Raw genomic sequence first — 15,107 nt, forward strand, 5'->3', positions numbered from 1 at the left:
ATTAAACTCCTATTTGCCACCTCTCAGCCCTGCTCTGCAGTTTATCTATGTCCCTCTGTAATCTACAACATCCTTCAGCATTATTAGATTAGATTAGATTACTTACAGTGTGGAAACAGGCCCTTCGGGCCAACAAGTCCACACCGACCCGCTGAAGCGCAACCCACCCATACCCCTTTACCTAACACTACGGGCAATTTAGCGTGGCCAATTCACCTGATCTGCACATCTTTGGACTGTGGGAGGAAACTGGAGCATCCGGAGGAAACCCATGCAGACACGGGGAGAATGTGCAAACTCCACACAGTCAGTCACCTGAGTTGGGAATTGAACCCAGGTCTCTGGTGTTGTGGGGCAGCAGTGCTAACCACTGTGCCACCGTGCCGCCCTTATCCACAACTCTACTGACCTTAGTGTCATCAGTAAATTTACTAACCCATTCTTCTACACCCTCATCCAGGTTATTTATAAAAAATGACAAACAGCAGTGGACTAAAAACAGATCCTTATGGTACACTACTAGTAATGAACTCCAGGATGAATATTTCCCATCAACCACCACCCTCTGTCTTCTTTCAGCTGATCCAAACCGCTAAATCACCCTCAATCCCATGCCGCTGTATTTTGTGTAATAGCCCAGCGTGGGGAATCTTATCGGATGCTTTACTGAAATCCATATACACCACATCAACTGCTTTACCCTCATCCACCTGTTTGGTCACCTTCCCAAAGAACTCAATAAGGTTTGAGGCATGACCTATCCTTCACAAAACCATGCTGACTATCCCTAATCAACTTATTCCTTTCTAGATGTTTATAAAACCTATCTCTTGTAACCCTTTCCAACACTTTACTCACAACTGAAGTAAGGCTCACTCGTCTATAATTACCAGGGTTGTCTCTACTCCCCTTCTTGAACAGACGTCAGCTGGAGACAGCTTCTCACTGGAGAGACTATTTAGCCCATCAATTCCACACCGGCTCCCACACAGCAATCCAGCTAGTCCCCTACTTGGTTCTTGTAGTTCTTAAGAGGAACTAATGGAGGGGCAAGCATATAGAAGGAAAGCATTTCTGTGGGTTACATAGTTACCATATCTAGTCTGTCAGTAATGAAGGTGGGAAATAGACCTACACAGAAAAGATTCGAGAAGTTTTAAGTTGTCTGATCGCTTGAAGAAAATGTATTTTCTTCAAGCGAAGAAAATGTATAAATGGTGGGCGGCACGGTGGCACAGTGGTTAGCACTGCTGCCTCACAGCGCCGGAGACCCGGGTTCAATTCCCGACTCAGGCGACTGACTGTGTGGAGTTTGCACGTTCTCCCCGTGTCAGCGTGGGTTTCCTCCGGGTGCTCCGGTTTCCTCCCACAGTCCAAAGATGTGCGGGTTAGGTGAATTGACCATGCTAAATTGCCCGTAGTGTTAGGTAAGGGGTAAATGTAGGGGTATGGGTGGGTTGCGCTTCGGCGGGTCGGTGTGGACTTGTTGGGCCGAAGGGCCTGTTTCCACACTGTAAGTCTAATCTAATCTAATCTTTACTCCATATCTCATAATAAATTTTTACAACATAAAAAATCAACTCAGATTTAAAATAGCTATTATCAATTGATAAGACAACGTAAAACTTCTAGAATCTTTTCTGTGTGGATGTGTTTCCCACCTTCACTACTGACAGGCAGGATATGGTAACTATGTAACCCACAGAAATATTTTCCCTCCACCTGCATGCTCCTCCATGAGTTCCTCTTGAGCAAATCACCACTTAACCTTCTAAATTCCAAGAGATCCAAACCTATATAGTGTAATTGATACTCAAAATGTAAGGCTTTGAGTTCAGGAGTCCCTAATTACCTTCGAGAAAGTAGTGTTGAGCTGTTTTCCTGAATCACTGCAGTACATGTACATCCACAATATTGTTGGGGAGGGAATTCCAGGATTTTGACCCAGTGACACTGAAGGATACACAGATATAAGGCTAATGGGTCTTGGGTTACCTGTTCTTTCTCCTATGCTTCTTTAAATAGTAAGGGAGCATTCACAAGCTTCCAATCTGCAGGAATTGTTCCAGAAATTATGAAATTTTGGCAGACAATTACCAATGCATGAATTATCTCTATAGTCACCTACTTCAACACTTGTAGACCATCTGGTCCTGGGGACTTATCAACTTTCATGGTAATGCTGTTCTTACCTGGTCTGACTCCAGACTGACTGCAATGTGGTTGAATCTGAACTGTCCTCTGGGTAATTAGGGATGGGAAATAAATGCTGGCCTAGGCAGCGACACCGTCATCCCATGAATGAATAAAAAAGTTGTATAGAAGCTTGGTTAGACCACACCTGCAGTACTGTGACAAACAAAAACAGAAATTGCTGGAGAAATTCAGCAGACTTGGTAGCATCTGGGGAGAGAAAACAGAGTTAGCATTTTGAGTTCTGAAATACTTCTTCAGAACTTAAAGTACTAGAGTACTCATTGAACCCCTACAGTGTGAAAACAGAAACAGGCCATTTGGCCCAACACCGACCTTCTGAAGGGTAACCCACCCAGACCTAATTCCCCTACCCCATTACTCTACATTTACCCCTGACTAATGCACCTAACCTACACATAACTGAACACTACGGGCAATTTAGCATGGCCAATTCACCTAACCTGCACATCTTTGGATTGTAGGAGGAAACCGAAGCACCCAGAGGAAACCCAAGGAGACACAGAGAGAACGTGCAAATTCCACATAGACAGTTGCCTGAGGCTGGAATTGAGCTCGGGTCCCTGGCACTGTGAGGCAGCTGTGCTAGCCACTGAGCCACCATGCTGCCCGAAATGTATGCAGTTTTGGTCTTATCTCAGGAAAGATATTCTTGCCATTGAAGGCACGCAGTGAAGTTCACTAGAGTTGTACTCATGTGGCAGGACTGTCTATGAATTGCCCATGCTAAATTGTCTGTAGTGTTAGGTGAAGGGGTAAATGTAGGGGAATGGGTGGGTTGCTCTTTGGAGGGTAAGTGTGGACTTGTCAGGCTGAAGGGCCAGTTTCCACACTGTAAGTAATCTAATCTAATCTAATCTAGTCATGAAGAGCAATTAGATTAGATTCCCTACAGTACAGAAACAGGCCCTCCGGCCCAACAGGTCCATACCGACCTTCTGAAGAGTAACCCACCCAGACTAATTCCCCATATTCAACCCTGACTATGGGCAGTATAGCATGACCAATTCACCTAACTTGCATATCTTTGGATTGTGGGAGGAAACTGGAGCATCCGGAGGAAATCCATGCAGACACAGGGAGAACTTGCAAATTCCACACAGTCAGTCGCCTGAGACAGAAATCGAACCTGGGTCCCTGGCGCTGTGAGGCAACAGTGCTAACCACCGTGCTGCCCCGTGCCCAATTGGGCAAATTGGGCCTGTACTCTCCACAGCTTGAAGAATGAGAGTTGGTCTTATTGGAACTCATAAAATACCTAAAACTACAGACAGTGTAGATGTAGGTAAGAAATTTGCCCTGGCTAAGGAGTCTCAAATCAGGTCATGCTATTTAAAAATAAAGGGAATGTCATTTGGGTCTGAGATGAGGTTTTTTTTCCTCAAAGGGTTGTGAATACTTGGAAATCTCTAACCCAGAGGGCTGTTATAAAGTCATAGAGATGTACAGCATGGAAACAGACGTTTCGGTCCAACCCGTCCATGCCGACAAGATATCCCAACCAATCTAGTCCCACTTGCCAGCATCCGGCCCATATCCCTCCAAACCCTTCCTATTCATATACCCATCCAAATGCCTTTTAAATGTTGCAATTGTACCAGCCTCCACCACTTCCTCTGGCAGCTCATTCCATACACGTACCATCCTCTGTGTGAAAACGTTGCCCTGTAGGTCTCTTTTATTTCTTTCCCCTCTCACCCTGTTGAAGCTCAATTTTTGAATATTCGTAGAGGTTAATAGATAAGTTATAGGAAGACATTGGACAAGCTAGGACTTTTTTCTTCAGAGCATAGGAGACTGATGGGGGGTTCCTTACAGATCCGTATAAGATCATGAGAGGCATGGATAGGGTGAATGCACTCAGTCTTTTTCTCAGGGTTGGGGAATGGAGGACCAGAGGGCATCAGTTTAATGTTGGACGGGAAAGAATAAAAGGGAACCTGAGGGGCAACTGTTTTTACACAGAGGGCGGTTTGCATATTGAATGAGCTGCCAGCGGAAGAGGTTGAGGCAGGTACATTAATAACATTTAAAATGCATTTGGACAGATATGTGGATAGGAAAGGATTAATAAGATATAGGCCAATTGCAGGGAAATGGAGTTAGTGTGGATGAACATTTTGGTCGGCATGGACCAGTTTGGCCAAAGGGTCTGTCTCTGTTCTGTAGGAGTTTATGATTCTATAAATGTTAATACTTAGATTACCAATGGCATCAGTTACGGGGATAATGTACTTCAAAGGCATTGAAATGTTTGATTAAACATGATCATATTAAGTGGTGCAGGGTCGACTGATTTAATGTCCTACTCTGTTCCTATTGTCCTACATTCCTATTTTTCCTATGAATGCAGGTCCAACAAAATAAAAAGCTTGATACCATCCAGGGCAAGATTAGAGTGGTGCTGGAAAACCACAGCCAGCCAAACAGCATCCAAGGAATAGGAAAATTGATGTTTCGGGCAAAAGCTCTTCATCAGGAATGAAACTGGAGCCTCGGGATGGAGAGATAAATGGGAGGGAGGTGAGGCTGGGGAGAAATAGCTAAGAGTGCAATAGGGGGATGGAGGTGGGGGTAAAGGTGATAGGTCGGAAAGGAGGGTGAAGCCGATAGGTGGGAAGGAAGATTGACAGGTAGGACAGGTCATAAGGATGGTGCTGAGCTGGAAGATTGGAACTGGGGTAAATTGGGGGGAGGGGAAATGAGGAAACTGGTGAAGTCCACATTGATGCCCTGGGGTTGAAGGGTCCCGAGTTGGAAGATGAGGTGTTCTTCGGAGGAGGCGGAAGACCTGCATGTCCTCAGTAGAGTGGGAGGGGGTGTTGAAATGTTCAGCCATGGGGCAATGGGGTTGATTGGTGCGGGTGTCCCGGAGTTGTTCTCTGAAGCGCTCTGCGAGGAAGCTTCCAGCTAGGGAAAACATCGTGGGCCGAAGGGCCTGTTCTGTGCTGTATTGTTCTAAATAGTCGAGCAGATATAGACACTGCCTGGGGCCACCAGAATGCCAGCACAATTAACTCACAATCCAGTTGATTAGTTTAACATTGGTGGGGGTAAGAATACACATAAATAATGAACACTGCCCGCTGAAGTGTCTGATTCCAGCCAATACCTCTTATAGAAATGCTAACAGCTTGATACAGACTTAATACAAAATGCTAATAGCCAGGGCTGCAATAGTAGCCCTTCTCAGGAAGAGCGATTAGCACCCATTACTACAGCAATGGATTTCTGTGCAAGCATTGAAACTGACAATGTCTACATGAAAATGACAATGTCTACATGAAACTGACAATAACCATGCAAAAATTAACAAAGGTTATGCTGGAACTGACAAAGACTGTATTGAAACTATCAACGATTCTGCAATAATTGCCATAAACAAACCATGTTACAAAGACAATAATCTCATCACTGACCTATTGTATCACAAGAGGTATAAAGTTTCTTGACATGTGCTCTGGGTCAAGGGAAGACTCGCAGCTGACCTATGTGCTGTTGGTGTCTTTCTCTCCCTGGAGTTCCGGTATTTCCTTGTGCAATAAACTCTGTCATTGAACCCCAATTCTGAGTCAGAGACTGGTGTTTTTCCCCACAACATTTTCCAATGTTTCCACATCCTTCCTATAATGCAGCAACCAGAAACATACGCAGTGCACCAAGTGCGGTCGCACTAGGGTTTTGTACAGCTGCAATATGACCTCATGGTTCCAAAACTCAATCCCTCTACCAATAAAGGCTAACATACTGTATGCCTTCTTAACAACCCTATCAACACGGGTGGCAACTTTCAGGGATCTCTGCACATGGACAACAAGATCTCTCTGCTCATCCACACTACCAAGAATTTTGCCATTAGCCCAGTACTCTGTATTCTTGTTACTCCTTCCAAAGTGAATCCCCTCACACTTTTCTGCATTAAACTCCATTTGCCACCTCTCAGCCCAGCTCTGCAGCTTATCTATGTCCCTCTGTAACCTGCAACATTCTTTTGCAGTGTCCACAACGCCACCAAATTTAGTGATATCTGCAAATTTACTAACCCATCCTTCTATACCCTCATCCAGGTCATTTATAAAAATGACAAACAGCAGTGACCCCAAAACAGATTGCTGCCGTACACTACTAATAACCGAACTCCAGGATGAACATTTTTCATTAACCACCACCCTCTGTCTTCTTTCAGCCAATTTCTAATCCAAACCGCTAAATCACCCTCAATTTAATACCGGCATATTTTCTGCAATATCGTGGGGAATCTTATCAAACACTTTACTGAAATCCATATGCATATCAACCGCTTTACCCTCATCCACATGTTTTGTCACCTTCTCAAAGAACTCAATAAGGTTTGTGAGGCATGATCTACCCGGATCTACCCTTCACAAATATCCCTACTCAAATTATTCTTTTCTAGATTATTATAAATTCTGGATTAGTGGTGCTGGAAAAGCACAGCAGGAGGAGCAGTAAAATCGACGTTTCGGGCAAAAGCCCTTCATCAGGAATACAGGCAGAGTGCCTGAAGGGTGGAGAGATAAATGACAGGAGGGTGGGGGTGGGGAGAAAGTAGCATAGAGTACAATAGGTGAGTGGGGGTGGGGATGAAGGTGATAGATCAGGGAGGAGGATGGGGGAAGATACAAAGAGTACAATGGGTGGATGGGGGTGGGATGAAGGTGATAGGTCAGAGAGGAGGGTGGAGTGGATAGGTGGAAAAGAAGATAAGCAGGTAGGACAGGTCATGGGGACAGTGCTGAGCTGGAAGTTTGGAACTGGGGTGAGGTGGGGGAAGAGGAAATGAGGAAACTGTTTTAGGCCACATCAGTGCCCTGGGGTTGAAGTGTTCCGAGGCAGAAGATGAGGCGTTCTTCCTCCAGGCATCGGGTGGTGAGGGAGCAGCGGTGAAGGAGGCTCAGGACCTGCATGTCCTCGGCAGAGTGGGAGGGGGAGTTGAAATGTTGGGCAACAGGGCAATGTGGTTGATTTGTGTGGGTGTCCCAGAAATGTTCCCTAAAGTGCTCTGCTAGGAGGCGTCCAGTCTCCCCAATGTAGAGAAGACCGCATCGGGAGCAACGGATACAATAAATAATATTGGTGGAGGTGCAGGTAAAATTTTGATGTTTGTGGAAGGCTCCTTTAGGGCCTTGGATGGAGGTGAGATGATTTGGTTTATGCGAAGGTTGGTAGGGTGGAAGATGAGTACCGGGGGTTTCTGTTCTTGTTACGGTTGGAGGGGTGGGGTCTGAGGGCGGAGGTGCGGGATGTGGATGAGATGCGTTGGAGGGCATCTTTAACCACGTGGGAAAGGAAATTGCGGTCTCTAAAGAAGGAGGCCATCTGGTGTGTTCTGTGGTGGAATTGGTCCTCCTGGGAACAGATGCGGCGGAAGCGGAGGAATTGGGAATACGGGATGGCATTTTTGCAGGAGGTAGGGTGGGAAGAGGTGTAATCCAGGTAGCTGTGGGTTTGTAAAAAATTCAGCCCCTTTTCTCAACATTGATCCGCCAGTGAATGGTATTTGGTTCCTAGTTGATGTTGGCCCATCAGCTGGTGGTATTAAAGGGATAGGCAGAGTTGATGCAAGTTAAAAAGTTCCTGCTGGTTGGGGAGTCTAGAACCAGGGGGACGAGATACGGGAATTGCCAGTTTGGAACAAAATGAGGAGTTTTTTTAAAATCAGAAGATGGTGAACCGTTGGAATCTTATACCCTTGAGGACTGTTGAAACTCAGCCTTTGAGTATATTTATAGCAGACATTGATAATCAAAAATTAATCAATGACATTTGTTATGGGGATAGTGTGAATAAAAACATATGATATTGCTCTCTAAGGGAATAGTATTGAGCCCCTCTAAAGAACCTGACACCTCAGCAAGTGCTACTCGGCCCCTCTGGTTAATGCTAGCCCCTCACTGAAGGCTGACCCCATTGGCCCAGGGTTTGCTCTTTCACCCCGGAAGGAGATGCCGCTTCCGCCTTGGCAATGGCGGTTTCCATAGTGATGGGGCCCGGTGATGGCCGCCTCCCGCTTGTCGCCGCCTGTGTGCTGCTGTGTGGGGCCGGCTGGGCTCTGGAGCCGGGGCCCCCGCTCTGTCCGCAGCGGGACCGCTTCGAGGAGGAGCTGGTGCTGAAGCCGCTGAGCTCCGGGGACCTGGCGGCGGATTTCCAGTTCCGCACCCGCTGGGATGTGGAGCTGGGCCCGCGGGACACCAGCGAGAGCAGGGGTGAGGCTCCGGGGGGAGAGTGGGGGCTCACCGGGGGGTGAGGCTCCGGGGGGGCCCACTGGGGGGTGAGTCCAGTGTGGGGGAATCACTGTGGGTGGGGGGGGGGTGAGGGTCCACAGTGGGGGCTCACTGGGGGGTGAGGGTCCACAGTGGGGGCTCACTGGAGGGTGAGGCTCCGGGGGGAGAGTGGGGGCTCACTGGGGGGGGGTGAGGATCCGCAATGGGGTCTCACTGGGGGGGGAGAGGAGAGGGTCTAGTGTGGGGGCTCACTGGGGGGGGAGAGGGTCTAGTGTGGGGGCTCACTGTTGGGGGTGAAGCTCCAGGCGGGGAGTGGGGGCTCACTGGGGGGTGAGGCTCTAGGCGGGGAGTGGGGGCCCACTGGGGGGGGGGTATGAGGGGCGGGGAGTGTGTACCCACTTGGGGGGGGGGGGCGGTGAGGGTCCAGTGTGGGGGCTTCTGCGGGGGGGGGTGAGGGTCCAGTGTGGGGGCTCACTGGAGGGTGAGGGTCAACAGCGGGGGCTCACTGGGGGGAGAGGGTCTAGTGTCGGGACTCACTGGAGGGTGAGGGTCCTCAGTGGGGGCTCACTGGGGGGAGAGGGTCTAGTGTCGGGACTCACTGGGGGGTTAGGGTCCTCAGTGGGGGCTCACTGGGGGGTTAGGGTCCTCAGTGGGGGCTCACTGGGGGGTTAGGGTCCTCAGTGGGGGCTCACTGGGGGATTAGGGTCCACAGTGGGGGCTCACTGGGGGGTGAGGGTCCACAGTGGGGGCTCACTGGGGGGTGAGGGTCGTCAGTGGGGGCTCACTGGGGGATTGGGGTCCTCAGTGGGGGCTCACTGGGGGGGAGAGGGTCTAGTGTCGGGACTCACTGGGGGGTTAGGGTCCTCAGTGGGGGCTCACTGGGGGGTGAGGGTCCTCAGTGGGGGCTCACTGGGGGGTGAGGGTCCAGTATGGGGGCCCACTGGGCGGTGGTGAGGCTCTGGCAGTGTGGGGACGCATTGGAGGTAAGGTTCTGGGTGGCGGCACATCTGGACGGTTGAGGCTGCAGTGTTAGCGTATACCGAGAGTGAGCATTTGGGGTGGTCCACGTTGGCGAGAGTGTATTTTGGCGGTGAGAGTGGCATATTATGTTGTGAGTGTCCTTAGGTGGGAAGGTTTGTATGAGTGTACATTGGGAGTGAGGTACAGACAACAGAGCCATGTAGGGGGCTGGAGTGGGTATCTGATGGGTTAGAGCCTGATCCCAGAGCAGTCAGTGTTGATCGGGACCCTGCCTGTGGGGGGAGGGGACAGTGTCTGGAACCCTTCCATTGGGGAGAGGAGTTAATGGGCACTGTCTGGGAAAGAAATGAACACTGGGAGGAATAACAAGCAATATTATTGAGGCAGTGGATTAGCAGCATTGGGTATTGAATGTATAGGAAATAAGTGAATTTATAGGAAATTCGAGTGGCAGAGATTCGGATTGTGGAGGTTGCAAGGTTACTGTTAATAGAAGGTTTTCACCTCAACAATGCACCTTTTCTATGTTAGAGTTGATAAACTACAGGAATTATACACCATCTACTTCTACTTAGCGCATTAAACACAATGAAATATCCTTGGCACCCAGAGACATAGTCATTATGTGACAGCGAGCCATATGATATTAGAGCAGATGCGTAAAGATTGTCGAAGAAGGGTGTTCTGGTTTCCTCCCACAGTACCAAAATGTGTAGGTTAGGTGAGTTGGCCGAGCTAAATTGCTCGTAGTGTTCGGTGAATGGGTAAATGTAGGGGAATGGGTCTGGGTAGGTTGCGCTTCGGCAGGTCGGTGTGGGCTTGTTGAGTCAAAGAGCCTTTTTCTGCGCTGTAAGTAATCTAACCTAATCTAAAACTAAGTTCTGAAGGGTGCCTTAAAGTTTGGGGCCGAGACTGAACGCTAGGCCAGTTGTAATGGATAAATTAAATCGCCAATATCAAGAGGCTAGAATTAGCTGAGTAATGATACATTGGGCAGTTCTTGGGCTGGATGAGGTTATGAAAGTGTTTGAAAATAAGAAAGAAAATTATAGATTTTATTGTTCCATAGGTGTGCTTTATCTTCAAATAATTAGTTTTGGCCTGGATGACAATTGTATGAAATAGCTTTTGTTACCATGTTGTTGCTGGTAGTATCTGTGTGTTTATAGAAGAAATGCACTAATTTATTAAGAGTGATGAGGAGTTTCTTCTCAGACAGTGATGAGTCAGTGGAAGTATTTACCACAGAAGGCTGTCAATACTGTGTCATTAAGGCTGAGATAGACAGATTTTTAGTCAGAAAGAGAATCGAGGATGATAGGGGAAAAGGCAGGAAATTAGAATTATAGATTAACCATGATCTCATTGAAAGCAGGGTAGGGTGAATGAGCTGAATGGCCTATTTCTGCTCCTACACACTATGGAATAATCCAGTGTTATCCCTGTGGAGTTTTGATGCTATATATTCTGGTGGCGATGCTGCACTACTAATGCCCAGGTTGTTTCTACAGTGTCTCACTACAGGCTCTTTCCAAAGTCACTGGGACAGGTAATCTCCAAGTTCTCAGTTCGTGAGCTGCACCTGTCCTTCACTCATGGTTTCTGGAGGAGGTCACGGTGGGGACAACCTTTCCTCCAGGCCCCGCCTGGAGTGGAGCTCTGGGTCTGGTTCCAGTCATCTGTGTCAGAGTGAGTCTCACGCTTACCTCTGCTTCTCCATTGTACACCCGGCAACATATTTAGCCTCTTGGTTCTGGGCAAGCTTCCTGTTGGTTTTTCCTATCATGACTTTCTGTGGCCATATTTTTGATGTGCATGGCCCATGTAAACTTCTCACTTTAATTTAACACACGTCTTCTTCTTTCACTCCTTTTTTGAATAACAGAATTACATTTACAGAGGGAGGGACAGTTTGGGTACCTACAAGCCAGTTTAGCCTGACATCAAAAGTTAGGAAATTGCTAGGATCAGTTAACTAGAAGTTGGTATCGGGGCACTGAGTAAATCATTGTGCAATTAGGCAGCATCATTTTGTCTTTATGAAAGGGATATAATTATCGATAAATCTATGAAAGCTTTTTGAGGGTATGATCAGTAAGGTAGATAAAGGGAGATAAGCATAGATGTTAGCATTCTTAAGTTGACCATTGAAGCTTCGAAAAATTGCTCCAAAAATGGGGGTCAGCTTATACATGGAATATTTATGTGGTAATCGCCATTTTTGTCATTCTCCATGTGTGGGTGGGTAGTAAAGCTCCTGTACATCTATGCAGATCACGGTGGTGGCACGGTGCCTCAGTGGTTAGCACTGCTGCCTCACAGCACCATGGTCCCAGGTTTGAGTCTAACCTCAGGTGACTGTCTGTGTGGAGTTTGCACATTCTCCCCATGTCTGCGTGGGTTTCCTCTGGGTGCTCTGGTTTCCTCCCACAGTCCAAAGATGTGCAGGTTAGGTGAATTGGCCATGCTAAATTGCCCATAGTGTTAGGTGCATTAATCAGAGGGGAATGGTTCTGGGTGGGTTACTCTTCGGAGGGTGGGTATGGACTGGTCGGGCCGAAGGACCTGTTTCCACACTGAAGGGAATCTAATCTAATTCCATATTATCTGCTTGATCCCAATGCCCCTATTTATAAATAAGTGAAACACCCACACATGGGATGAAAAACTGAGGTTGACACCAAATGTGAGTGTGGAATGTCATGGCTAGAAAGGATAGATTGAATTTTGCAGCGAGTATATAGAAAAATATAATTTTTGGGTAGAAAATATCATCTTATATGGCAGGTAGACTTGTATACTGCAATGCATGGTCTTTAGATTTTCCAAAAACAGTTGAGTAAGAAGTTACATGCAAGGTTTCTGTACAAGATGAGCGTTCAGAGGATTGGAGTAATATATTGGTTAAAGAATAGATAACAGGAATAAATGGGAAATGTTGACGTTGGCTTCAAGGATCAGAGTCTGTTGTTTGCAACCTACGTTAATGCCTTACACTAAGTATTATTGTCAAAAAGCTTTTGATTATTTAATCCCAGTTGGGAAATTCTGTTGTAAAACAGAAACAGTTTGCAAAGGAATGGGGAAATGTGAGGTTATTTACTTTGGCAGGAAGTAGAGAAAAACTATTTCAACATTGGTAGCCATTTTGAGTTTCCTTGCACACTAAACGCAAAACATTTATAAACAGCTTGGAAAGACATGTGGTCCGTTGATCTTATTGTAAGAGAGCCAGAGTACAAGGGAAAGGAAATGCTGCTCGAATTGAATTGGCTTTTGCATGATCTGATTTTGACTTGGAAGGAAGGATATATATGCCTTGGAGTGGTGCGATAAAGACAGCCAGTATGAGGGGTTTGTTATGTGAAGAAGTTAAGGATAATGAGCATATTACTGTTGAGTGTTTAGAATAATGAAAAGTGATCTTTGAAACATAAAAAGGCTTGAGAAGTTTAATGCAAGGAAACAGTCTCAGATTTTGGTTTTCCCCATTTCCGGCTGAGATTCGAATAACTTTCTCTGCTCAATTCTTTAGCTGCAAAGTTGTTGAGTATATTTAAGGCTGCAATCAGTAAATTTTTGAACTCTGAAGGAATCATGAGAGTATGGATCAACAGTTGAAGTTAGTTGTGACCTTCTTGAATGATGGTGCAGGCTTGAGACGCTGAATGGCTTACATCTGCTTTTGTTGCATGCTTCTTACATGCTCCCACCTCCCTCAATAATGCTGTGCCAATGTTAACAGCTTTAATTTATCGGGAAAATATTTAAGATGAAATGTATGAAAAACAACAGAATTATCTCTGTGTATGCTGGCACCTCACTCTCCTTTACTCGAAGACATTTAATATCGATTTGCTGTGTGTAAGAATATGGTGGATTGCCTGATAATTTATTAAAATATTTATATCAAGGTAATATCGCTATAGTCCGACTGGACCATTGGGCTGCTTTCTCATTAGAGAGAGATGACTAGTGGTCACTTAACTTGAGGTTCTTCATACTTTTTAATTCTCCTTTCAGAAAGTGGAAGTGTTGAAAGGTTAACAACAACAAGAGCTCTTGATTTTGATTATATGAGCTTAACAGAGTAGCATCAGTGATGACAGAAAAGTCAAAACCAAAGTCTCTTAATAGACCCAATTCATATTACTCTGTCAACTAATGGATTATGGTTCAGTTATGAAGATCTTATTGTTAGATACACATATCTTTTAAAAATAGTCACTCTGAGCAAAACCGCATACATGAGGTAGAACTTAATATTTGAGATGTGAGGTCTCACCCGGTAGGGGTCCTGCATTGCCTGAACTGATGAAAGACTGGCAATGTGAAGTACCCATCAGGTATTTAGATAGCATCATATTTCCTAAGAACGGAGGACCCGGTGGTGTGAAAATTCTATCCCCTGAGAACTGCCAGCCAGTCCGAAGCCAGCAGCTCTACATTACTGTTATTGCCAGTAGATGGAGTAGCAGGATCAAAGAGAGATCTCAGGTCAAAGTTCAAGTGAAGCCAAAGAGAGACTTAGTGGGGGGGGGAATCTCAGGGGATGGCTCTCAACTGGACTCCTGCTTCCTAATGCCAGTTCCCTGATCAGCCACCGAGTGACACTGAACAATCCCCCTCCCTCACTAGCCATCAGATTTTCATTTTTGGCTCCAAGTCAAGTAACTAACCACAATCCCTGACCCTTCATTTGCCACTTGCTGAACAAAGAGACCTTGGAGTGCAGGTTCATAGCTCCTTGAAAGTGGAGTCGCAGGTACATCGAATAGTGAAGAAGTTGTTTGGTATGCTTTCTTTTATATTGGTCAGAATATAGAGTATAGGAGTTGGGAGGTCATATTGTGTCTGTACAGGACATTGGTTAGGCCACTGTTGGAATATTGCGTGCAATTCTGCTCCTTCCTATCGGATAGATGTTGTGAAACTTGAAAGGGTTCAGGAAAGTTTTACAAGGATGTTGCCAGGGTTGGAGGATTTGAGCTATAGGGAGAGGCTAAACAGGCTGGGGCTGTTTTCCCTGGAGCATTGGAGGCTGAGGGGTGACCTTATAGACCTTTACAAAATTATGAGGGGCACGCATAGGATAAATAGACAAAGTCTTTTCCCTGGTGTCAGGGAGTCCAGAACTGGTGGGCATAGGTATAGGGTGAGAGGAGAAAGATATAAAAGAGACCTATGGGGCAACCTTTTCACACAGAGGGTGGTACGTGTATGGAATGAGCTGCCAAAGGAAGTGATGAAGGCTGGTACAATTGCAACATTTAAGAGGCATTTGATGGGCATATGAATAGGAAGGGTTTAGAGGGATATGGGCCAGGTGCTGGCAGGTGGGACTAGATTGGGTTGGGATATCTGGTCGGCACGAATGGGTTGGACCGAAGGGTCTGTTTCCATGCTGTACATCTCTATGACTCCATGACCCCTGGCAAAGGGAGAGGTTAAGAAGGTGAGTTCTTCCATGGTAACCTGAACCAGTGCTGGAATGGAACCCATGCTGTTGGTATTACTCTGCACCACAAACCAGCCACCCAATTAACTCAGCAAATGATGGCTGTTCCATCTGAGCATGAGCCTACACCACAAAAAGCTGGTTCTCGACCATTGTGGTTCTGTTTATTGAAAGTGTATGTAAGAAGTGACACGTTAAAGTGAGTGAGG

General features: G+C 46.4%; 1 protein-coding gene across 1 annotated transcript in view; it reads left to right on the plus strand.

Moving 5' to 3' along the window:
- Positions 1-8,205: 8,205 nt before the first annotated feature.
- The window catches only part of pigt (phosphatidylinositol glycan anchor biosynthesis, class T), a 34,936-nt gene continuing 28,034 nt past the window's right edge, over positions 8,206-15,107 (plus strand). Inside the window, exons 1-2 of the mRNA XM_060836244.1 lie at positions 8,206-8,441; positions 10,952-11,129. Coding sequence (XP_060692227.1) covers positions 8,219-8,441; positions 10,952-11,129 — 401 coding nt within the window. The 5' untranslated portion in view covers positions 8,206-8,218. The remainder of the gene's footprint in view (positions 8,442-10,951; positions 11,130-15,107) is intronic.

Source organism: Hemiscyllium ocellatum, chromosome 15 (assembly GCF_020745735.1).
Source record: "Hemiscyllium ocellatum isolate sHemOce1 chromosome 15, sHemOce1.pat.X.cur, whole genome shotgun sequence".
Taxonomy (NCBI): Eukaryota; Metazoa; Chordata; class Chondrichthyes; order Orectolobiformes; family Hemiscylliidae; genus Hemiscyllium; species Hemiscyllium ocellatum.